The following is a 26,002-nucleotide window of genomic DNA, read 5'->3' on the forward strand; positions in this document are numbered from 1 at the left end:
ATGGAAGACATATTACAGAAATAGAGATGATTTTGATTGGTTTTAGCACTGGAAATGGCTTGAAACTGAGCTCAAAGTAGCAGAAATGTTAAATTTTTGCCGATATTCAAGAGTAAACAAACGACCTCACACGTCTAATACACGTCAGCTGGTGGGTCTAATATACATTCACAAATATGGTGATGATATTTATACAATTATTACAGTATTGCATAACAGTAAATCTTCTATTTTTTGGTGTGAATAAAAATTCATTATGTGAATAAAAAATCAAAATGGAATTTACAGTATTTGTAAAGCCTCAAAACATAATTAATGAACAGAGGAAATGTTAGTTTAGTGCCAGGAATGCCTACATTGTTCATTCTGGACCCTATTTTGAAATTGGAATATTTTGAACTTTGTGTTAAATTGGCCAAATTAACAATTTCCGATCACTTTATTTTGCAGTTGAAACAGTTGACTTGGCGATTTCTTGTGCTCAATCGATAGAATAGAAGTAATACTAGTGAAATAGCTAAGAATTTGGTTGATTGGAATAATGTAATTGGCCTAAAATGGGAGTCAAAGTCGGCAAAATCGCCGATTCGTAAATATCGCTGACACATCAAAATTCGCGAGAGCATAATTTCGTCAATTTTCCACCAAATTTCGTACTTTTTGTTTTATTACCTTCACAAAAAGATTCTCTACGATTTCATAAGAAAAAATAAAAATTTTTTTTTTTTGAAAATTCTTGGACACTGGTGCGTGACTCCAGATTTGGGCCTTGGACCCTGAAAGGGTTAATCTCAATCTTAAAATAATGAATCCTATGATACTCCAATACTGAAACTATGTACTGTGCCAAAACAAAAGCATTCACATTGCTAAACTCACAAACTAGTATTTAGTCACTTAGCCATAATACCAACTTACCTCATAATTTGTAATATTTTAAAATAAAAAATTAAACTAAGTCTGCCCGAAATGCCTAGCCATGCTAGGCGTTCTAGTGGTACACTCTGTAATCATTATTTAACTACATGTAAACCACACAACAACCAAATTCTGTAAATTCAACATTGTAATCTTTATAGAGAATAAACTTTGAATTGAATTAAATTGAATTGAAGCAGACACAATGGAATGATTAACATTTGAGAGGATTACAAATATTGAGAGTATATACTGATTAAAATGTTTTACCTATGTTCATGATAATGAGCAAGTGCATGAATATATCATTGCTTAGTTAATCTTAAGTTAATTTTAAGCCTGCCCATAATGCTCTGCATACAAGGGGCATTTGGCATGTTACACTTAACCACTGTATTTCTTTGTACTTCTATGTATCATGTCCAAATTAATAATATATAAAAAAAAAATAGTTTTTACATATGTATTTATGGATCCCATCACACACTGGATTACTCCTTCATGATAAAGTTGATGTGTTAGCCAAGAAGAGTATCGAGAAGGAGAATGTAGAATATAACTTTGGTATAACTGTGTCTAGCATTAGGAATAATATTAGGAGAGAAGTAAATAATGAAAATGATTGTTATAGGAATGCAGTTAGAAGCCTGAGTAGATCTATAACCCACTATGATAACATGAACGTAGATAAGTATGTTTATGGAGCAACTTGCAATGTGAACAGACTGACTGATGTTGTAGTGGCCAGGCTTAGGCTTGGTTACAAGTACTTCTGGCAGTTTGGGAGACACACAGATGATGATCAAACTAAATGTAAATTATGTGATCAGGCATATGGTCACTCTCTTGAACACTATGTGCTTAATTGTCCACTTATTGAGGAATACAGAGACAGACAGTATAATAACCTATGTGACATGTCAAGATATCTTATTAATGAAAATAAGATACCAGATATACTAAGCAAATTTCCTAAATTTGCTTGTAACAGATAAGTGAACTATAGATATGTAGATACAAATCCATATGTATTCCTGTTAACCCTTTGGGGCCTAGTTCCTAGGCCTTTTGTGTATCCATATGCTCTCGCGCTACCGTCCACAGGATGGATATGGGGTGCACAATAAACTAGCCACTTCGGTGGCAAAATCTAAATCTTTATGGTGGGCGAGGATAGGTTAAGGAGATCAGGTGTTTTTTAACTGTAGTTTTAAAAATGCTAGCTGAGTCAGTGGTTCTGGAGATTTCTGGCAGAGAGTTCCAGATTTGGGCCCTTTTATGTACACTGAGTTTTTTAAAAGATTTAGCCCGACACATTGAATGTCATAGAGATTTTTGTGCCTAGTATTGTGTCTATGGGTCCTATTGAGAACTGTCAAGAAAGCACTTCAGGTCAGGATTTATTGTAGAATTGATTGTTCTGTAAATGTAGGTTGCACAGTAGTACGAGTGAATGTTTTGAACAGTGAGTAGGTTTAGGTCTTTGAAGAGTGGGGGGCAGGTTGTTGTCTAGCAGTGTATTCTGTGATCATTTGCACCGCAGCTTTTTGTTGGGTTATTATTGGCTTTAGGTGACTTGTCGTTGTGGAACCCCAGGCACAAATAGCATAGGTGAGGTAGGGGTAGACCAATGAATAGTACAGTGTAAGTAGTGCTCTTTGTGGTACATAGTAACATGTCTTTGAGATGATGCCAACTGTTTTAGATACTTTTTTAGTTATGTGTTGGATATGGGTGTTGTCAAGGTGTAGACCCAGGAATTTTCCCTCATTATGTTTAGCAATAAGGATGTTGTTAAGAATGTTTGTTGGACCTCACTTGCTCTACTCCCAAACATAATGTAGAAAGTTTTGTCTATATTAAGTGTAAGTTTATTGACAGTCATCCAGATTGCATTTTTTTCGAGCTCTTCATTAACATGAGCGTTGAGTGAGGATAGATTAGGGTGGGAGATGACAAAGGTTGTGTCATCAACAAAGAGAATAGGCATAAGTTGTTGTGATACGCTTGGAAGATCATTAATGTATAAAAGGAAAAGGAGGGGGCCAAGAATGATTCCATGTTGTACACCAGTGTCCAGGGGTCTTGTTGAGGAGGTTGTGTCCTTGATACAGATGTACTGCTTTCTATTACTAAGGTATGACTTGATACATATATGCAAGTGCATGGCCTCTTATACCAAAATGATCAAGCTTGAGGAGTAGGATGCTGTGGTCTACTGTATCAAAAGCTTTCTTAAGGTCAATAAAAAGTTCATACATTTTTATTATTTGTCATTTGTGCTTTTGTTTCTCCTGAAGCCAAACTGGCAGGGGATGAGGATGCTTTGTGTGTTATGAAGGAGTATAATCTTTTGTGTATGAGCTTCTCAAAGATTTTGAAAAGTAAAGGCAAGTTTGATACTGGCCTATAGTTGCTTACATCTGTTGGGTCACCACCTTTGTGTATTGATGTAATCCTTGCTATTTTGAGTGATGCCGGGAAAGTGTCGGTTTCTAGTGATTTGTTAAAGAGTAATACAATGGTGGGTGAAAGGACTTGAGCTGCTCTTTTGTATAGTAGTGGTGGTACTTGGGCTATATTTCTTGATTTGTTTTTTAGAGACTTAATAATCATCATAACCTCAGTGGGCTCTGTTGGTGCAAGACAGAGGGATGTTGGGAAGTTTCCGTCTAAATAATCATTAGCTCGGGCATTGGTATTTGGAATTTTACTGGCAAGATTTGATCCTATGGTAAAGAAGAAGTCATTTATCTCATTAGCTGTATCAGTAGGCTGAAGTTTCAGTTCATACAGTTTAGTTAGTACAATATTACTAGCTTTGTTCAGTTTGAGGATGCCTAGCATCTGAGAGTATCTTCCAGGTCTTTTTTATATCTCCTCTCATTTCAGTGAATCTATTAGAATAGTATAGTTGCTTAGACTTTCTGATTAATTTGGTGAGGATTGACATTCAGTGTTTGATAAATTCTTTAATTATTAAGCCCCTTCTATATTGTTTTTCATATTGATGTGTCATGTTTCAGGAAAAGAAGGAGTATAAATGTATTAATTCAAGCATTATGTGGAGTAAAATAAAGATTAGATGTGAAAAGTGGGTTATAGTAAGCGTATATGCACCTGGAGAAAAGAGAAGTGTAGAGGAGAGAGAGAGGTTTTGGGAATTGTTGAGTGAGTGTGTGGGGAGTTTTGAACCAAGTGTGAGAGTACTTGTGGCCGGGTATTTCAATGCTAAAGTGGCTAAAAATGTTGTGGAGGGAGTGTAGGTAAATTTGGGGTGCCAGGGGTAAATGAAAATGGGGAGCCTTTAATTAAGCTATGTGTAGAAAGAGGTTTGGTAATAAATAATGCATATTTTATGAAAAAGAGGATAAATAAATATACAAGGTATGATATAGCACGTAATGAAAGTAGTTTGTTAGATTATATATTGGTGGATAAAAGGTTGACGGGTAGGCTTCAGGATGTACATGTGTATAGAGGGGCAACTGATATATCGGATCATTATTTAGTTGTAGCTACAGTTAAGGTAAGAGGTAGTTGGAACAAAAGGAAAATGGCAACAACAAGTAAGAGAGAGGTGAAAGTGTATAAACTAAGGGAGGAGGAAGTTAGAGTGAGATATAAACAACTATTGGCAGAAAGGTGGGCTAGTGCAAGTATGAGTAGTGGGGGGGTTGAAGAGTGTTGGAATAGTTTTAAAAATGTAGTATTAGAATGTGGAGCAGAAGTTTGTGGCTATAGGAGGGTGGGGGCAGGAGGAAAGAGGAGTGATTGGTGGAATGATGAAGTAAAGGGTGTGATAAAAGAGAAAAAGGTGGCTTATGAGAGGTTTTTATAAAGCAGAAGTGTTATAAGAAGAGCAGAGTATATGGAGAGTAAAAGAAAGGTGAAGAGAATGGTTAGAGAGTGCAAAAGGAGAGCAGATGATAGAGTGGGAGAGGCACTGTCAAGAAATTTTGATGAAACTAAGAAACAATTTTGAAGTGAGATAAACAAGTTAAGAAAGCCTAGGGAACAAATGAATTTGTCAATTAAAAACAGAGTAGGGGAGTTAGTAGATGGGGAAATGGAGGTGTTGGGTAGATGGCAGGAATATTTTGAGGAACTTTTAAATGTCACTGAAGAAAGGGAGGCAGTAATTTCATGCACTGGCCAGAGAGGTATACTATCTTTTAGGAGTGAAGAAGAGCAGGGTGTGAGGCATTACATAGAATGAAATGGGGTAAAGCAGCTAGAACTGACGGGATCATGACAGAAATGTTAAAACCAGGGGGGGATACAGTTTTGGAGTGGTTGGTATTTTTGTTTAATAAATGTATGAAAGAGGGAAAGGTACCTAGGAATTGGCAGAGAGCATGTATAGTTACTTTATATAAAGGGAAGAGGGACAAAAGAGACTAAAAATTATAGAGGAATAAGTTTACTGAGTATACCAGGAAAAGTGTATGGTAGGGTTATTATTGAAAGAATTAGAGGCAAGACAGAATGTAGGACTGCGGATGAACAAGGAGGTTTTAGAGTGGGTAAGGGATGTGTAGATCAAGTGTTTACATTGAAGCATATATGTGAACAGTATTTAGATAAAGGTAGGGAAGTTTTCATTGCATTTATGGATTTAGAAAAGGCATACGACAGAGTGGATAGGGAAGTAATGTGGCAGATGTTGCAAGTATGTATATGGAATAGGTAGTAAGTTACTAAATGCTGTAAAGAGTTTTTATGAGGATAGTGAGGCTCAGGTTAGGGTGTGTAGGAGAGAGGGAGACTACTTCCCAGTAAAGGTGGGTCTTAGACAGGGATGTGTAATGTCACCATGGTTGTTTAATATATTTATGCTAGGGTGCTCAGGAGAGGGGTGGGATTAAATTATGGGGAATCAAATACAAAATGGGAATTGACACAGTTACTTTCTGCTGATGATACTGTGCTTATGGGAGATTCTAAAGAAAAGATGCAAAGGTAAGTGGACGAGTTTGGGAGAGTGTGTAAAGGTAGAAAGTTGAAAGTGAACATAGAAAAGAGTAAGGTGATGAGAGTATCAAATGATTTAGATAAAGAAAAATTGGATATCAAATTGGAGAGAAGGAGTACGGAAGAAGTGAATGTTTTCAGATATTTGGGAGTTGATGTGCCAGCGGATGGATGTATGAAGGATGAGGTTAGCCATAGAATTGATGAAGGAAAAAAGGTGAGTGGCACATTGAGGTATATGTGGAGACAAGAAACATTATCTATGGAGGCAAAGAAGGGAATGTATGAAAATATAGTGGTACCAACACTCTTATATGGATGTGAAGCTTGGGTTGTAAATGCTGCAGCGAGGAGGTGGTTGGAGGCGGTGGAGATGTCCTGTCTAAGCGCAATATTTGGTGTAAATATTATGCAGAGAATTCAGAGTGTGGAAATTAGGAGGTGTGGTGATAATAAAAGTATTAGTCAGAGGGCAGAAGAGGGGTTGTTGAGGTGGTTTGGTCATTTAGAGAGAATGGATCAAAGTAGAATGACATGGAGAGTGTATAAATCTGTAGGGGAAGGAAGGTGGGGTAGGGGTCGTTCTTGAAAAGGCTGGAGGGAGGGGGTAAAGGAGGTTTTGTGGGCGAGGGGCTTGGACTTCCAGTAAGCATGCATAAGTGTGTTAGATAGGGGTGAATGGAGATGAATGGTATTTGGAACCTGACGAGTTGTTGGAGCGTGAGCAGGGTAATATTTAGTGAAGAGATTCAGGGAAACCTGTTATTTTTATATAGCCGGACTTGAGTACTGCAAATGGGAAGTACAATGTCTACACTTTAAAGGAGGGGTTTGGGATATTGGCAGTTTAGAGGGATATGTTGTGTATCTTTATACGTATATGCCTTTAAACTGTTGTGTTCTGGGCACCTCTGCAAAAACTGATTATGTATGAGTGAGGTGAAACTGTTGAATGATGATGAAAGTATTTTCTTTTTGGGGATTTTCTTTCTTTTTGGGTCACCCTGCCTCGGTGGGAGATGGCCAACTTGTTAAAAAAAAAAAAAGTTTCATAACAATGGATCTTAGAATGATGTTAGTAGAATGCTGTAAGTAGCGGCTTTCTTTTGTGCCTACCACTGCTTTATTATATGTAAACTACAGTATTTGTACTGCATAAAGAAATAAAAATTGTATTGTACTGTGTGTGAGAAGTGTGGCAAACAGTTCAGTCTGAAGGGTAAAAGCCCAGTTATTGATGCATACTCCCATTTCTATACTAAAGCCATCGCTCTGTATGACAGTAGCACTACCAGCTGAACCAGTGGATTGATGAACAGAGCTATCAACATACATAGCTTGTGAAAGAGAGCATTGTGAGACTAAGGCATCAGTACAGCTTATGACATCCTGCTTGGCTTCAAGGCAAAGTTTTGGTTGTGATTTAAGTTTTTATGGGGAAAATGAGGGATAGTGGTTTGGAATGAGGTAATTTTCCGTGGTGTGGGGAAGTGTTGCTGTTGTCTTACTTGACATAGATCATGAATCTGGTTCATTTGGAGATCAGTTTCAGTTTTTTATCCAGTGCCGAAGAAAGTTTGGAGGGCATCTGTGCAAGGAAATAATGTCATACAATTTTATACTTATCCATAGGGATCATTGTTATTTGTGCACACTGCATATGTACTTGGATTTTTCTGATGTTTTGATCAGCATAGTACTGGACTTTGCCAATTACAGCCATGTTCATTTTATATAAGTACTTTCTTTATAAGAGAATAAAGCCACTATGTATGTTTATTGTGCATTACGTATATAATATTATTGTGTTTCTTCTTTCAATTATTACTATGTGTGCTTTTGTAGTATTTCAGACAAGTACTGTAATGAGTCAAATAAACCTTTGAAAGTAGCAGCCAGTTCATTACACTTCACTTACCTGGGGTAGGTCAGTGCGGTAGAGGAGGGAGGTGTTGAGTTGCAGCGAGGTGTCAGGCATCCACACACACTCACCCAGCTTTCCCTGATCAGGATCTTCACACTCACCAGATCTGACAACACCAATAAAATGTCACCTCAAAAGTCAAACAAGACCTGGTAATCAAACATCTGTTCATAATTAAGCCACACTTTCAAGAGGAAACTAGAAACAACATACTTATACCTATTCAAACTTTCAGCCTGTCTTGGACCATCATTGTCACAAGCTGCTAATAATTTGGGGATCATAACCCCCCCAGTCTACTCTTAAAACAAGCCTTCTAAATTGAAAAGGAAATGAGAAATACAGTAATAACAACTATCAAGAAACATAATAAATTTAAGCTTAGTGTATACTGAATGCAGGCAGAAGTTGGTAAGATTTAACTGCTATAATACATTTTAATGAAACAGAAAGCAAAGACCTGGAATACTGCCAGAGTACAAAATATTTAGCTTGCACCATTTTGCATTTATGTTACAGGATGGTAGTACTGTACCTCCCTGGAAGGTTTCTGTCTATCTTAAACTCAAAATTATTTCAGTATATAATATGGAATTATCAGTACAAAGTAAAAAACAAATTGTACAGAAATATGTAAGTAAATATGTAAGAAAGAGATGATTGTTATGAACAAAAAGAAGCTGGCTCTAAGTGAAACAAATCTGAAGGGGGCAGGAGAGTTTCAGTGGGGAGAAATAAATAGGATTAGGTCAGGGGTTTCTAATAGAGTTAGAGCTAAGGAAGGAGTAGCAATAATGTTGAAGGTTAAGTTATGGTAGGAAAAGAAGGAATATAAATGTATTAATTCAAGGATTATGTGAAGTAAAATAAAGGTTGGATGTGAAAACTGGGTTATAGTAAGATTTTAAGCACCTGGAGAAGAGAGAAGTGTAGAGGAGAGAGAGAGATTTTGGTAAATGTTGAGTGAGTGTGTGGGAAATTTTCAACGAAGTAAGAGAGTACTTGTGGTTGGGGATCTCAATGCTAAAGTGGGTAAAAATGTTGCAGAGGGAGCAGTAGGTAAATCTGGGGTGCCAGGGGTAAATGAAAATGGGGAGTCTTTAAATGAACTATGTGTAGATAGAGGTTTGGTAATAAGTAATACATATTTTATGAAAAAGAGGATAAATAAGTATGTATACAAGATATGATATAGCATGTAATGAAAGTAGTTTGTTATATTATGTATTGCTTGATAAAAGGATGATGGGTAGGCTTCAGGATGTACATATTTATAGAGGGGCAACGGATATACTGGATCATTATCTAGTTGTAGCTACAGTTAGAGTAAGAGGTAGATGGGACAAAAAGAAAATGGCAATAGTAAGAGATGAAAGTTTATAACTAAAGAAAGAGGAAGTTAGGTTGAGATATAAGCAACTATTGGCAGAAAGGTGGGCTAGTGCAAGTATAGGTAGTGTGGGGGTTGAAGAGGGATGGGATAGTTTTAAAAATGCAGTATTAGAATGTAGGGCAGAAGTCTGTGGCTATAGGAGGGTGGGTGCAGGAGGAAAGAGGAGTGACTGATAGAATGATGAGGTAAAGGGTGCGATAAAAAAGAAAAAGGTAGCTTATGAGAGGTTTTTACAAAGCAGAAGCGATAGAAGACAGGCAGAGTATATGGAGAGTAAATAAAAGGTGAAGAGAGTGGTGAAAGAGTACAAAAGGAGAGCAGATGATTGAGTGGGAGAGGCACTGTCAAGAAATTTTGCTGAAAATAAGAAAAAAAATTGGAGTGACACAAACAAGTTACAAAAGCCTAGGGAACGAAAAGATTTGTCAGTTAAAAACAGTAAGGGAGTTAGTAGATGAGGAGCTGAAGGTATTGGGTAGATGGCAGGAATATTCTGAGGAACTTTTAAATGTTGATGAAGAAAGGGAGGCAGTAATTTCATGCACTGGCCAGGGAGGTACAGCATCTTTCAGGAGTAAAGAAAAGCAGGATGTGAGTGTGGGGGAGGTGCATGAGGCATTATGTAGAATGAAAGGGGGTAAAGCAGCTGGAACTGACAGGATCATGACAAAAATGTTAAAAGCAGGGAGAGATATAGTGTTGGAGTGGTTGGTATTTTGGTTTAATTAATGTATGAAAGACAGGAAGGTACCTAGGGATTGGCAGAGAGCATGTATAATCCTTTATATAAAGGGAAGGGGGACAAAAGAAATTGTAAAAATTATAGGGGAATAAATTTATTGAGTATACCATGTAAAGGGTTATTATTGAAAGAATTAGAGATAAGACAGACAGCAGGATTGCAGATGAGCAAGGAGGCTTTAGAATGGGTAGAGGATGTGGAGATCAGGTGTTTACATGGAAGCATATATGTGAACAGTGTTTAGATATAGGTAAAGAAGTGTTCATTGCATTTATGGATTTTGAAAATGCATATGATAGTGAATAGGGGAGTATTGTGGCAGATGTTCCAAGTGTATGGAATAGGTAGTAACTTACTAAATGCTGTAAAGAGTTTTTTGAAGATAGTGAGGCTCAGGTTAGGGTATGTAGGAGAGAGGAAGATTACTTCCCAGTAAAAGTAAGCTTTAGACAGGGATATGTAATGTCACCATGGTTGTTTAACATATTTATAGATGGGGTTGTAAAAGAAGTAAATGCCAGTGTTGGGGAGATGTGTGGGATTAAATTATGGGAAATCAAATACAAAAACGATGTTGACACAGTTACATTTTGCTGATGATACTGTGCTGATGGGAGATTCTAAAGAAAAGTTGCAAAGGTTAGTGGATGAGTTTGGGAGGGTGTGTAAGGGTAGAAAGTTGAAAGTGAACATAGATAAGAGTAAGGTGATGACGGTATCAAATGATTTAGATAAAGAAAAATTGGATATCACACTGAAGGGAGGGAGTATGGAAGAAGTGAATGTTTTCAGATATTTGGGAGTTGACTTGTCAGTGCATGGGTTTATGAAGGATGAGGTTAACCATAGAACTGATGAAGGAAAAAAGGTGAATGGTGCATTGAGGTATCTGTGCAGATAAAGAACATTATCCATGGAGGCAAAGAAGGGAATGTACAAGAGTATAGTGGTACCAGCACTCTTATATGGGTGTGAAGCTTGGTTGTAAATGCTTCAGCAAGGAGGGGGACTGGAAGCAGTGGAATTGTCGTGTCTAAGGGCAATGTGTGGTGTAAATATTTTGCAGAGAATTCATAGTGTGGAAATTAAGAGGAGGTGTGGAGTTACTAAAAGTATTAGTCAGAGGGCTGAAGAGGGGCTGTTGAGGTGGTTTGGTCATTTAGAGAGAATGGAACAAAGTAGAATGACTTGGAGAGCGTATAAATTTGTAGGGAAAGGAAGGCAGGGTAGGGGCCATTCCCGAAAAGGTTGGAAGGAGAGGGTAAAGGAGGTTTTGCGGGCAAGGGGCATGGACTTCCAGCAAGTACGAGTGAGCGTGTTAGATAGGAGTGAATGGAGACGAATGGTTTTTGGGACCTGACGAGCTGTTGGAGTGTGAGCACGGTAATATATTGTGAAGGGATTCAGGGAAACCAGTTAGCCGGACTTGAGTCCTGGAAATAGGAAGTACAATGCCTGCACTTTAAAGGAGGGGCTTGGGATATTGGCAGTTTGGAGGGACGTTTAAGCTGTAGTACCTGAGTGCCTCAGTATGTATGAGTGATGGTGAAAGTGCTGAATGATAATGGAAGTTTTTTCTTTCTTTTTGGGTCACCCTGCCTCGGTGGGAAACAGCCGACGTGTTAAAAAAAATTACATACACAGCAGGGCCTCGCTTTATGGCATTTCGCCTTTCAGCATTCTGCTAATACAGACATTTCGAATTATGACCAAAACTCGCTATACAGCTCCTCCTACCTGACTCTCTAATACAGTCACCACATGCCACCTGGTTTGTTTACATTCTCCATGAGCTCCATGTCTCTCCATTATGTCTGGAACCTTTCCAAAATTTCAAGTGTTTTAAAGTTATTGCATATTTTATATATACTCTGATAATTATGCTTATGTGTACCTGTACCTACATAAACTTACACACTGTGCTGGCATGTTGGTGCACATTAAAATCACTAAGAGTGTCCCTTTAGTCTTGATACCATATTAATAATAATAATACTAATACAGCCTCTTCTTTCCTAATGACAGAGTTCCGTTCCCAAGACCACGTCGGCAAACAAATTCGTCGCTAAGTGAGGAGCATGCTATAATGGTGGTGGGTTTATTGTTTTAATGTTACCTTTGCACTATTTAAAAGATTTCTGGTATACAGTGGTACCTCAAATTTCGAACAGCTCCCAACTTGAACAATTATGTAAGTTTATTTATGTAAGTGTATTTTTGTGGGTCTGAAACGGACTAATCTAATTTACATTATTCCTTATGGGAACAAATTCATTCGGTAACGGCAATTGAACAGCCTTCTGGAATGAATTTCTGCCGAAATTCGAGGTGCCACTGTATTTTTTAAAATGTTTATACAGCAGTGTACTGTATATTGTAATAAACAGAATAGAGGAAATCAGCTCTAGTATACATCATTTAGGTACGCATTCTGGTCAGAGTGCCCATCATAAGTCCGAGGCGCTGGTAAACGAGTATGTTGCTAAGTGAAGAGAGGCTATACGAAACAATAATAATCATTATTGGGCACAATAAATGTCTTATTTTTCGTTAATATAGACATTTTCATTAATCCATCTACGATATTTTCTTCAAAATTATAGAATATACACATTACATACTATATAAATATGATACATACACCTAGAGCACAATAAATTTCACATAAATATGAGATGTAGCTGGAGGGAGGAAAAGAATTATGTTCTCTCTGGTCCAGCACCAGAGAAAACGTGTATACCTGGCGTATACCTGGAGAGAGAGTTCCGGGAGTCAATGCCCCAGCAGCCCGGTCTGTGACCAGGCCTGATGGTGGACCAGGGCCTGATCAACCAGGCTGTTACTGCTAGCTGCACGCAGTCCAATGTATGGCTCACAGCCCGGCTGGTCAGGTACTAACTTTAGGTGCCTGTCCAGTGTCTTCTTGAAGACAGCCAGGAGTCTATTGGTAATCCCCCTTATATATGCTGGGAGGCAGTTGAACAGTCTTGGGCCCTCCACACTTATTGTGTTGTCTCTTATCATGCTAGTGGCACCCCTGCCTTCCATTGGGGGGATGTTGCATCGTCTGCCTAGTCTTTTGCTTTCATAGGGAGTGATTTTCGTGTGCAAGTTTGGTAGTACTAATCCCTCTAGGATTTTCCAAGTGTATATAATCATGTATCTCTCCTGCCTGTGTTCTAGGAAGTACAGGTTTAGGAACTTCAAGTATTCCCAGTAACTGAGGTACTTATTCATAGTTATGCATGCCATGAAGGTTCTCAGTGCATTTCCTAGGTCAGCAATTTCACCTACCTTGAAAGGTGCTGGTGGGGTGGCCTGGTGGCTAAAGCTCCCGCTTCACACATGGAGGGCCCGGGTTCGATTCCCGGCGGGTGGAAACATTTCGACACGTTTCCTTACATCTGTTGTCCTGTTCACCTAGCAGCAAATAGGTACCTGGGTGTTAGTCGACTGGTGTGGGTCGCATCCTGGGGGACAAGATTAAGGACCCCAATGGAAATAAGTTAGACAGTCCTCGATGACTCACTGACTTTCTTGGGTTATCCTGGGTGGCTAACCCTCCGGGGTTAAAAATCCGAACGAAATCTTATCTTATCTTATCTTATCTTAGTGTGCAGCAATATTCCAGCCTAGATAGAACAAGCAACCTGGTTTTGAAAGTTCTTATTATCCATCCTGTCATGTTTCTAGCAGATGCAATTGATACAATGTTATGGTCCTTGAAGATGAGATCCTCTGACATGATCACTCCCAGGTCTTTGATATTTGCTTTTCGCTCTATTGTGTGGTTGGAATTTGTTTTTTACTCCAATGAAGTTTTAATTTCCTCGTGCTTTCCATATCAGAGTAATTGAAATTTCTCATCACTGAACTTCATATTGTTTTCTGCAGCCTAATTAAAGATTTGGTTGATGTCCACCTGGAGTCTTGCAGTGTCTTCAATGTAGGACACTGTCATGCACATTTAGCCCAGTCACTCCCCTTAACGCATTCAGCTTAGTTTACAATTCTCGGCATGACTTTTTCTCATCACTTCCCCCATTGTTTATGATGTTTGTGTAAACTTGTTATCTGGCATTTGTATGCATTTATAAGTGGAGAAAATGGCATTCTGCTTACTGGTGATGTCCGCTTTTCGGTGGTAGCCTGGAACCTAATTTGCCGTATAAGTGAGGCACTACTGTAAATACAATTACAAAAGCTTTAGGTAATCACAACTGTCTTACATAGTAACATATGGCATCTAACCTTTTGCCCTAGCTGCTTCTCACTCTGAAAATCTTAATGATTTTATGATTAACACAGTACAGAGTCAGTCTCACTCTTTCTTATGGGTCCAGAGTCCAGGTGTGAGAGTGGGAGTACAAGCCGTATGTTTGAGGGAGCCATCAGTGATGTAGGTGACAGGGTAGCGTGGGTGGGCCTCATATCCTCGCTCCTCGAACACCCCCCAGCGGTACCGTGCCCATCCACCCACCAGTGACCCAGCTGACACCCATGAGAGAAAAAAATTCATTATGAAAGGTTGACATTACTAACCACTACACATGAAAACATCAAAAACATTACCGTCAAACACAAACAGGTTAAAGGGGATAGATAGATGTATATCCCCTATGGGTTTAGCGCTTCCCCCATGAATATAATATCAAAAATGACAGGTAAGATCAATATGACTGATCTGTATACTCTCCAAAGTACTGGTTAAGATAACCAGGAAGAGCCTGGTAAAGCATTGTTACATAGACAACCCTTTCTTTAATGGACTAATAGGGGGGGGGGGAGGAAGCAGCTGGCTGGTAATGGTGATTGTGATGGATACAGATGAGATTGTTTTGCCACAATTATAACAATAACATACAATTCTATAAAAAAAAAAACGGACTTTGTCTACTGCCATTGCAATGAAGCAATGGCAGCAGGGATAGTGTTGCATACTCGGCAAATGACAATGTGCTACATATATTCATCATTCCCTTTCCGAAGCCCAATCAACAAAATGCATATTAACCCAGTACTGTATCTCTTACTAGCTGCTTGTATAAAACATTTGAGAGGAAGATTCTAAATCATCTCATACACAGAATCAAACAGCTTTTGCCTCCCCAACCGTATGGTTTCATGCATGGAAAGAGTGTGCATCACTGCAAAACCACCTTTCTCACCCAGCACAATGACAGCTCCTACAATACTGTCCTTGACCTTAAATCTTCTGCTGATATAGTTAACTGACATATAATCATTAATTAACTTGCCAGAATGGCTGTAGAAGAATGGTTTCTCTGCTGGAATAAAAGCTACCCATTCAACAGAAAGACTTTTGTATTGTTCCAGGGGCACAGAAGTGTAACTAAAAACTTTGAAGTAGGAACCCCACAGGAAGATGTGCACAGTCCCACCTTATTCAATATTCTAATCAATGCTTTACTAAATGCCATGCCTAGCTAACACAATCATTATATGATTAGATTTGCTGACGATATAATGATTCACACCACTGGATTCTCCAACACCCAAAATGCCCTGAACCATGTACTAGTTTTGTGTCAGGACATGGGGTTGATTATCTCTGCTTAGAAAACAAAGATATTTAACAGGCATTCTCTTTAATAGAGGTGCAGTCAGCAGGATCAAGTTGTATGATGGGTCTCATCTAGAACATGTAACTAGATGGAGGCATCTAGGCTTTGAGGTCCCACTACCTGGACCTGTTGTAACAGGACTTTGCTGCCAATGCAAATAATGGCTGCGAGCACTTAGAGCTGTAACAGGTTTGCATCCCAGGTAAAAAGCTAGTTAAAACAACAAACAAACTTATTTCTATAAAGTGGAATACAGCATATTATACAATTAAGGTGAGTGACATATATAACCACTTTATAAAAAGCCCCTTTTTATGCAAAGCATTCAGGGAGCTTAAAACTAAATTATGATTGCAAGTCAAAGTTAAAGATTTACTGCTACATGATACAATGTTTGTACAGAGATAGGTAACATAACATTTGCTTGTGCATGCAGAAAGCCTATGGTTATGCAGAGCATTTCAGGCAATTTTAAACCTAACTTAAAACTAAAATGGAAATAATTATTATTTGCTTATATTTATAACCATTAGAAGCAAACAAACAACAAATTCAGGCATTACAAATAGAACAAACAAGGAGACAACTGTATCTATAAAGCTGAATTATGATTACAAGTAGTGAGAATAAGAATATATGGTTTTTAACATATTTGTGGTTGAAAGAGTTGTTTACCATTTTTGCACATTATTAACATACTTGATTGTTAGTACCATATATTAAGGAATTTTTTTTTTATGGTAACTTTGAAGCTGCTGACAAATAGAGAGGATCTGGAGTTTCCAGGTAGGGAGTTCCAGGCTTTGGGTCCTTTTATTCACATTGAGTTTTTACAAAGCTTAAGCCAGACATAGGGAATGTCATGGAGATTTTTATGTCTAGTATTATGTCTATGAATTCTGTTGCACATATCAAAAATGCATTTCAAGTTAGGAATGATATTAGAATTTATTGTTCTGTATGTGTAGTATGCACAGCAGTATGAGCGATTGTTTTATATGTGCTAAGTAGGTTTAACTCTTTGAAGAGTCAGGGTATCTAAGATTGACACTTTAATTGTAAATGATTCTCTATCATCCATAAATGCTCTCAATTCATTAAGTATAAATTGTGGCATGCTTGTGTCAGAAGCCAGACACAGGTATGGTAGGATTGTGGAGAGTGGAGTCAGAGTGCACATGCTGTGGATTCTATCTCACATTGGTCTCCAGATGCATGATAGAACTGATGAATTGGCTAAGTTGTATGCTTTCAAAGAGAGAGCAGATTACAATCTTGGCTTGTCAGTTAGCAATTTGAGAACAATAATACGAAAAGAACTTCAGCTAAAATTTATTGACTAAAGACTCAGGGAGACTGACACCAGTCAGTCCATCTATCAAAGTTCTATCAAGCAGGAGGAGCTACATGTCTATGGTACATCCAACAAAATAAGCAGACTCTTGGACATCACTACTGCCCGGCTCCGGCTGGGTTACAAGTATCTTTGGCATCTTAAATCACCACCACCAGATGTAAACCAAATGAAATGTAAACTTTGCCAGATGGACTATTGTCACAGCTTGCTAAAATGTGATACAATTAATGAATTCAGAGACAACTCACCCAGAAATGTTCAAGAAATGGCAAAGTATTTTATCCACAGTGGTATATTACAGACCATTTTGGAAAAATACCCTGACTTTGTTCACTGTAAATAAAGCATTACCGTGTGTGTGTACTCACCTAGTTGTACTCACCTAGTTGAGGTTGCGGGGGTCGAGTCCGAGCTCCTGGCCCCGCCTCTTCACTGATCGCTACTAGGTCACTCTCCCTGAGCCATGAGCTTTATCATACCTCTGCTTAAAGCTATGTATGGATCCTGCCTCCACTTACCTGGAGTTTACCTGGAGAGAGTTTCGGGGGTCAACGCCCCCGCAGCCCGGTCTGTGACCAGGCCTCCTGGTGGATCAGCGCCTGATCAACCAGGCTGTTGCTGCTGGCTGCACGCAAACCAACGTACGAGCCACAGCCCGGCTGATCAGGAACTGACTTTAGGTGCTTGTCCAGTGCCAGCTTGAAGACTGCCAGGGGTCTGTTGGTAATCCCCCTTATGTGTGCTGGGAGGCAGTTGAACAGTCTCGGGCCCCTGACACTTATTGTATGGTCTCTTAACGTGCTAGTGACACCCCTGCTTTTCATTGGGGGGATGGTGCATCGTCTGCCAAGTCTTTTGCTTTCGTAGTGAGTGATTTTCGTGTGCAAGTTCGGTACTAGTCCCTCTAGGATTTTCCAGGTGTATATAATCATGTATCTCTCCCTCCTGCGTTCCAGGGAATACAGGTTTAGAAACCTCAAGCGCTCCCAGTAATTGAGGTGTTTTATCTCCGTTATGCGCGCCGTGAAAGTTCTCTGTACATTTTCTAGGTCGGCAATTTCACCTGCCTTGAAAGGTGCTGTTAGAGTGCAGCAATATTCCAGCCTAGATAGAACAAGTGACCTGAAGAGTGTCATCATGGGCTTGGCCTCCCTAGTTTTGAAGGTTCTCATTATCCATCCTGTCATTTTTCTAGCAGATGCGATTGATACAATGTTATGGTCCTTGAAGGTGAGATCCTCCGACATAATCACTCCCAGGTCTTTGACGTTGGTGTTTCGCTCTATTTCGTGGCCAGAATTTGTTTTGTACTCTGATGAAGATTTAATTTCCTCATGTTTACCATATCTGAGTAATTGAAATTTCTCATCGTTGAACTTCATATTGTTTTCTGCAGCCCACTGAAAGATTTGGTTGATGTCCGCCTGGAGCCTTGCAGTGTCTGCAATGGAAGACACTGTCATGCAGATTCGGGTGTCATCTGCAAAGGAAGACACGGTGCTGTGGCTGACATCCTTGTCTATGTCGGATATGAGGATGAGGAACAAGATGGGAGCTAGTACTGTGCCTTGTGGAACAGAGCTTTTCACCGTAGCTGCCTCGGACTTTACTCTGTTGACGACTACTCTCTGTGTTCTGTTAGTGAGGAAATTATAGATCCATCGACCGACTTTTCCTGTTATTCCTTTAGCGCGCATTTTGTGCGCTATTACGCCATGGTCACACTTGTCGAAGGCTTTTGCAAAGTCTGTATATATTACATCTGCATTCTTTTTGTCTTCTAGTGCATTTAGGACCTTGTCGTAGTGATCCAGTAGCTGAGACAGACAGGAGCGACCTGTTCTAAACCCATGTTGCCCTGGGTTGTGTAACTGATGGGTTTCTAGATGGGTGGTGATCTTGCTTCTTAGGACCCTTTCAAAGATTTTTATGATATGGGATGTTAGTGCTATTGGTCTGTAGTTATTTGCTGTTGCTTTACTGCCCCCTTTGTGGAGTGGGGCTATGTCTGTTGTTTTTAGTAACTGAGGGACGACCCCCGTGTCCATGCTCCCTCTCCAAAGGATGGAAAAGGCTCGTGATAGGGGCTTCTTGCAGTTCTTGATGAACACAGAGTTCCATGAGTCTGGCCCTGGGGCAGAGTGCATGGGCATGTCATTTATCGCCTGTTCGAAGTCATTTGGCGTCAGGATAACATCGGATAGGCTTGTGTTAATCAAATTTTGTGGCTCTCTCATAAAAAATTCATTTTGATCTTCGACTCTCAGTCTGGTTAGCGGCTTGCTAAAAACTGAGTCATATTGGGACTTGAGTAGCTCACTCATTTCCTTGCTGTCATCTGTGTAGGACCCATCTTGTTTAAGTAGGGGCCCAATACTGGGCGTTGTTCTCGATTTTGATTTGGCATAGGAGAAGAAATACTTTGGGTTTCTTTCGATTTCATTTATAGCTTTTAGTTCTTCCCGCGATTCCTGACTCCTAAAGGATTCTTTTAGCTTAAGTTCGATGCTTGCTATTTCTCTGACCAGTGTCTCCCTGCGCATTTCAGATATATTGACCTCTTTTAGCCGCTCTGTTATTCTTTTCCGTCGCCTGTAAAGGGAGCGCCTGTCTCTTTCTATTTTACATCTACTCCTCCTTTTTCTTAGAGGAATAAGCCTTGTGCATACATCGAGTGCCACCGAGTTAATCTGTTCTAGGCATAAGTTTGGGTCTGTGTTGCTTAGTATATCTTCCCAGCTTATATCGGTTAGGACTTGGTTTACTTGGTCCCACTTTATGTTTTTGTTATTGAAGTTGAATTTGGTGAATGCTCCCTCGTGACTAGTCTCATTTTGTCGGTCTGGGGCTCCTCGCATACATGTCTGAACCTCAATTATGTTGTGATCTGAGTATATTGTTTTTGATATGGTGACATTTCTTATCAGATCATCATTGTTAGTGAATATGAGGTCTAGTGTATTCTCCAGTCTAGTAGGCTCTATTATTTGCTGGTTTAAATTGAATTTTGTGCAGAGATTTAAAAGCTCGTGTGAGTGTGAGTTTTCATCAGAGCTGCCTCCTGGTGTTATTACTGCAACAATATTATTTGCTATATTCCTCCATTTTAGGTGCCTTAAGTTGAAATCCCCCAGGAGCAAGATGTTGGGTGCAGGAGCTGGAAGATTTTCCAGACAGTGGTCAATTTTTAACAGCTGTTCCTGGAATTGCTGGGATGTTGCATCGGGAGGCTTGTAGACTACCACAATGACTAGGTTTTGGTTCTCGACCTTTACTGCTAAAACTTCCACTACGTCATTTGAGGCATTAAGCAGTTCTGTGCAAACAAGTGACTCTGCAATGTACAGGCCAACCCCCCCCTTTTGCCTGTTCACTCTGTCACATCTGTATAGGTTGTAACCTGGGATCCATATTTCATTGTCCAAGTGATCCTTTATGTGGGTCTCAGTGAAAGCCGCGAACATTGCCTTCCCAAACTATTCCACTTACTGACTACTCTGTGGCTGAAGAAATACTTCCTAACATCCCTGTGATTCATCTGTGTCTTCAGCTTCCAACTGTGTCCCCTTGTTACTGTGTCCAATCTCTGGAACATCCTGTCTTTGTCCACCTTGTCAATTCCTCTCAGTATTTTGTATGTCGTTATCATGTCCCCCCTATCTCTCCTGTCCTCCAGTGTCATCAGGTTGATTTCCCTTAACCTCTCCTCGTAGGACATACCTCTTAGCTCTGGGACTAGTCTTGTTGCAAACCTTTGCACTTTCTCTAGTTTCTTCACGTGCTTGGCTAGGTGTGTGTGTGTGTGTGTGTGTGTGTGTGTGTGTGTGTGTGTGTGTGTGTGTGTGTGTGTGTGTGTGTGTGTGTGTGTGTGTGTGTGTGTGTGTACTCACCTATTTGTACTCACCTATTTGTGGTTGCAGGGGTCGAGTCATAGCTCCTGGCCCCGCCTCTTCACTGATTGCTACTAGGTCCTCTCTCTCCCTGCTCCATGAGCTTTATCATACCTAGCCTTAAAACTATGTATGGTTCCCGCCTCCACTACTTCACTTTCTAGGCTATTCCACGGCTTGACTACTCTATGACTGAAGAAATACTTCCTAACATCCCTTTGATTCATCTGAGTCTTCAACTTCCAATTGTGACCTCTTGTGTCTGTGTCCCATCTCAGGAACATCCCGTCTTTGTCCACCTCGTCTATTCCGCGCAGTATTTTATATGTCATTATCATGTCTCCCCTGACCCTCCTGGCCTCCAGTGTCGTCAGGCCGATTTCCCTCAACCTTTCTTCGTAGGACAATCCCCGTAGCTCTGGGACTAGTCTTGTTGCAAACCTTTGCACTTTCTCTAATTTCTTGACGTGCTTGACTAGGTGTGGATTCCAAACTGGTGCTGCATACTCCAGTATGGGCCTGATGTAAATGGTATACAGAGTTTTGAACGAATCCTTACTCAGGTATCAGAACGCTATCCGTAGGTTTGCCAGGCGCCCATATGCTGCAGCAGTTATCTGATTGATGTGCACCTCAGGAGATATGCTCGGTGTTATACTCACCCCAAATCTTTTTCCTTGAGTAAGGTTTGCAGACTTTGGCGATCTAAACTATATTGTGTCTGCAGTCTTCTTTGCCCTTCCCCAATCTTCATGACTTTTGCATTTGGCAGGGTTAAACTCAAGGAGCCAGTTGCTGGACCAGGCTTGTAGCCTGTCCAGGTCTCTTTGTAGTCCTGCCTGATCCTCATCCGATTGATTCTTCTCATTAACTTCACATCATCCAAAACAAGGACACTTCTGAGTCTACCCCTTCCGTTATGTCATTCACATATACCAAGAACAGCACAGGTCCTAGGACTGACCCCTGTGGAACCCCGCTTGTCACAGGCGCCCACTCTGACACCTTGTCACGTACCATGACTCGTTGTTGTCTCCCTGTCAGGTATTCTCTGATCCATTGCAGTGCCTTTCCTGTTATGTGTGCCTGATCCTCTTGCTTTTGCAGTAACCTCTTGTGAGGAACTGTGTCGAAGGCCTTCTTGCAGTCCAAAAAAATGCAGTCGATCCACCCCTCTCTCTCTTGTCTTACTTCTGTCACCTTGTCATAAAACTCTAGTATTTTTGTGTGTGTGTGTGTGTGTGTGTGTGTGTGTGTGTGTGTGTGTGTGTGTGTGTGTGTACTCACCTAGTTGTACTCACCTAGTTGAGGTTGCAGGGGTCGAGTCCAAGCTCCTGGCCCCGCCTCTTCACTGGTCGCTACTAGGTCACTCTCCCTGAACCATGAGCTTTATCGTACCTCTGCTTAAAGCTATGTATGGATCCTGCCTCCACTACATCACTTCCCAAACTATTCCACTTCCTGACTACTCTGTGGCTGAAGAAATACTTCCTAACATCCCTGTGATTCATCTGTGTCTTCAACTTCCAACTGTGTCCCCTTGTTACTGTGTCCAATCTCTGGAACATCCTGTCTTTGTCCACCTTGTCAATTCCTCTCAGTATTTTGTATGTCGTTATCATGTCCCCCCTATCTCTCCTGTGTGTGTGTGTGTGTGTATGTGTGACCCAATTAATATTTGCACCAATAACTAATTACAGTTGTGACCGGGTGTGGACGTGTGAATGGCTCATTACTTTGTAATTTGTTCATGATTGCAACCATATATAGATGTGTAGATGATTCATTACCTTTGTAACTTGTCATGATTGTGACCAGATCTACTTGGAGTTCTTTGCCTTTGTAACTTGTTCAGCTCTCAAAACTTTGGGGTGCAGTCCCTGGGCCCATTATGTAATCTTTTGACTACCGTCCACAGAATGGGTATGGGGTGCATAATAAGCATATTAATTAAACTAAACTGGCAATAGATGATTGAGTGATCATTCATACTGCTACGTTTTGCTGAGTTGTTATTGACTTAAGGTGAGTTGCTGTTGTGGATCCCCAGGCACAAATAGCATAGGTGAGGTAGGGTATATCAGTGTGGAGCATACTGTAAGGAGTGCTTACACAGTAGGCTTTTCAACTGAATACAGAGGAGGCAGCAGAAGCAGTAGAGATGTAAAGATGATGTAATCAGTCCATCACCCTCAAAGACGTAGTTTTAAGGTGGTCAATCCCTCAGGCTGAAGAAGTGTTTATTGCTTGACAAGTACTTACGAATGAGAAGGGTTGGATTTGAGAGGGGCCTACCCAGTAGGTTTGCTACACTGCATCTCACTGGTTACATTCTTACTTCTGCTAGTGGGCCCTGCCTTTTCTGTCATCAAGATTTTCTGCGCCTCTCCTTGGCAGTATGTAAGTCTCCTTTCTGTTGCTGCAGCTTCACAGTGTTCCAGTCTATGGAGCAGAACTTTTCTCCAGACTGAGAGACTGACCATCTCAAAATTACATCTTTGAGGGTGACGGACTAATTAGATTGTCTTTACATTTTTACTATTTGTGATGTCTTCTCTGTATTAGACTGCATCAGCCTACTATGTAGGCTGAACGTTACAAAATAAAGACACCTTACTGTTGCACATGTGTCTTATCAAGGTTCAGTGTGATGTTGGTCAACTCTCCTGCTCACACGATGCAATATCCATATTTCTATAGTTTCTGCTTCTCTTCAGAGTAGCGGCGGTGGTGGTGTTTACAAATGTAGAGTCAAGTTGTTACTTGCAAATTCTAGTGAGCTATGGCCAACCACTTACAGTCAAGAAGGGTCTTGTGAGAGAGACTAGTGGTATACCTGGAGGGTATTCCGAGGGTCAACGAAACCCGTGACCCAGTCCATGACCAGGCCTTGCGGTGGATCAAGGCCTGATTAATCAGGCTCTTATTGCTGGCGGCATACAAACCGATGTACGAACCACAGCCCGGCTGGTCTGGTAGTGACTTCAGGTGTCTGTCCAGCTCCTTCAAGAAAACAACCAGGGGTCTATTTTATGTATACTGGGAGGCAGCTGAACAGTCTTGGGCCCCTGACACTTATTGTGTTGTCTCTTAGCGTACTCATGGTGCCCCTGCTTTTCAATGCGGGATGTTGCACCGCCTGCCAAGTCTTTTACTTTCATAGGAAGTGATTTCCATTTGTAGTTCTGCGACTAGTCCCTCTAGGATTTTCCAAGTGTACATTATCATGTATCTGTCTCGCCTGCATTCCAAAGAGTATAGGTCAGGGGACTTCAACCATTCCCAGTAATTTAGATGCTTTATGGTATTTATACGTGCATTAAAGGTTCTCTGTATAATCTCCAGGTCTGCAATTTCGCCTGCCTTGAAAGGGGCCGTTAGTGTACGGCAATATTCCAACCTGGAGAGAACAAGCGATTTGAGGAGAATCATCAATGGCTTGGCATCCCTAGTTTTGAATGTTTTCATTATCCATTCTATCATTTTTCCTACCAGATGTGGCAGATACACTGTTGTGATCTTTGAAAGTGAGATGATCTGACATTACCACTCCCAGGTCCTTCACATTAGTTTTTCGTTCTACTGTGTGATTGGAATTTCTTTTATACTCTGATACAGTTTTTATTTCCTTGAGTTTTCCATAGTGGAGTAACTGAAATTTCTCTTCATTGAGCTTCATATTGTTTTCTGATGCCCATTGAAAGAGTTAATGTCCAGTTGGAGATTTGCAGTGTATTCAATAGATGACACTGTCATGCAGATTCTGGTATCATCAGCAAAGAACTTAGTGCAGTGCCTTATATCTCTGTCTATGTTAGATATGAGGATGAGGAAAAAGGATTGGGGGGGGGGGTAAGTAGTGAACCCTGTGGAAGAGAACTTTTCACTGTTGCTGCCTCTGACTTTACTCTGTTTACTATTACTCTTTGTGTTGTATTTGTTACGAAATTATAGATCCATCTACCAACTCTTCCTGTTATTCCTTTATCATGCACTTTGTGTGCTATTATGCCATGATCACATTTCTTGAAGGCTTTCACAAAGTCTGTATATACTGCATCTGCATTTTAATTGTCCTCCTGTGCATCCAAGACCATGTCATAGTGATCCAGTAGCTGTGAGAGGCAGGGGCATCCTGTTCTAAACCCATGGTGCCCTGGGTTGTGCAACTAATGGGTACCCAAGCGGTTGGCGATCTTCTTTCTTAGAACTCTTTCAAAGATCTTTATGATGTGGGATGTTAGTGCTATTGATCTGTAATTCTTTCCAATTGCTTTGCTGCCACCCGTGTGGAGGGAAGTTATACCAGTTGCTTTTAGTGACAGTGGGATAACCCGTGTCCACGCTCCCTCTCCACAGTATACTTAAGGCACATGAAAGGAGTTTCTTGCATGAAAGTTCTTGATGAACACGGAGTTCCATGAGGCTGGACCTGGAGCCAAGTGCATCGGCATATCATTTATTGCTTATTCAAAGTCCTGTGGTCCTAGGATAATATTAGAAATTCTTGAATTAACCATATTTTGAGTCTCGGTCATAAAAAAATAATTTAGATTGTCGACCCTTAGTCTGATTAATGGCTCACCAAACGTTTTGAGTCATAATGGGACTTCATCTCACTCATTTCTTTGCTGTCTTCTAAGTCCCATCTCGTTTAAGCAGGGGCCCAATTAATACTGGATGAGGATTTTGCCCTAGATTTGTCATAGGAAAAGAAATAGTTTTTTTTTTTTTTAATTTTATTGACGGCTTTAAGTTTCTGGGCTCCTGCATGATCCCCTGAGCTTAGGTTTGATATTTTCTATTTCTCTGGCCAGTGCCTCTTTCTGTATTTCAGATATACTGGCCTCTTGCAACAGTTCTGTGATTCTTTACCTTCGCCTGTAGAGGGAGTACCTCTCTCTTTCTAGTTTACATCTTCTCTTCTTTTTTTCTTAAGGGAATGTGCCTTGAGTATACCTCAAGTACCACATATCATTATTGAAGTTGAATATGGTGAAAACATCCTCATAACTGATCTCATTTTGCTGGTCAGTAGCACTGCACACACATCTCTGTACTTCTATTATACTGTGATCGGAGTGTATTGTCTTTGGTACTGTTATATTTTGTACCAGATCATCATTATTACCGAAAATAAAGTCAAGTGTATTTTCTAGTCTTGTTGGCTCCACTATTTGCTGGCTTAAGGTGAATTTGTTGCAGAGATTTAATGGCTC

At 40.2% G+C, this 26,002-nt stretch overlaps 1 protein-coding gene across 1 annotated transcript in view; it reads right to left on the reverse strand.

Annotated features, from left to right (window-relative positions):
• Positions 1-26,002, reverse strand: part of LOC128696433 (uncharacterized) — a 319,925-nt gene that overhangs the window by 109,095 nt on the left and 184,828 nt on the right. The window contains exons 4-5 of the mRNA XM_070092242.1: positions 14,277-14,442; positions 7,811-7,922 (exon numbers count right to left, since the gene is read on the reverse strand). Coding sequence (XP_069948343.1) covers positions 7,811-7,922; positions 14,277-14,442 — 278 coding nt within the window. The remainder of the gene's footprint in view (positions 1-7,810; positions 7,923-14,276; positions 14,443-26,002) is intronic.

This window comes from Cherax quadricarinatus, chromosome 39, assembly GCF_038502225.1.
Source record: "Cherax quadricarinatus isolate ZL_2023a chromosome 39, ASM3850222v1, whole genome shotgun sequence".
NCBI lineage: Eukaryota > Metazoa > Arthropoda > Malacostraca > Decapoda > Parastacidae > Cherax > Cherax quadricarinatus.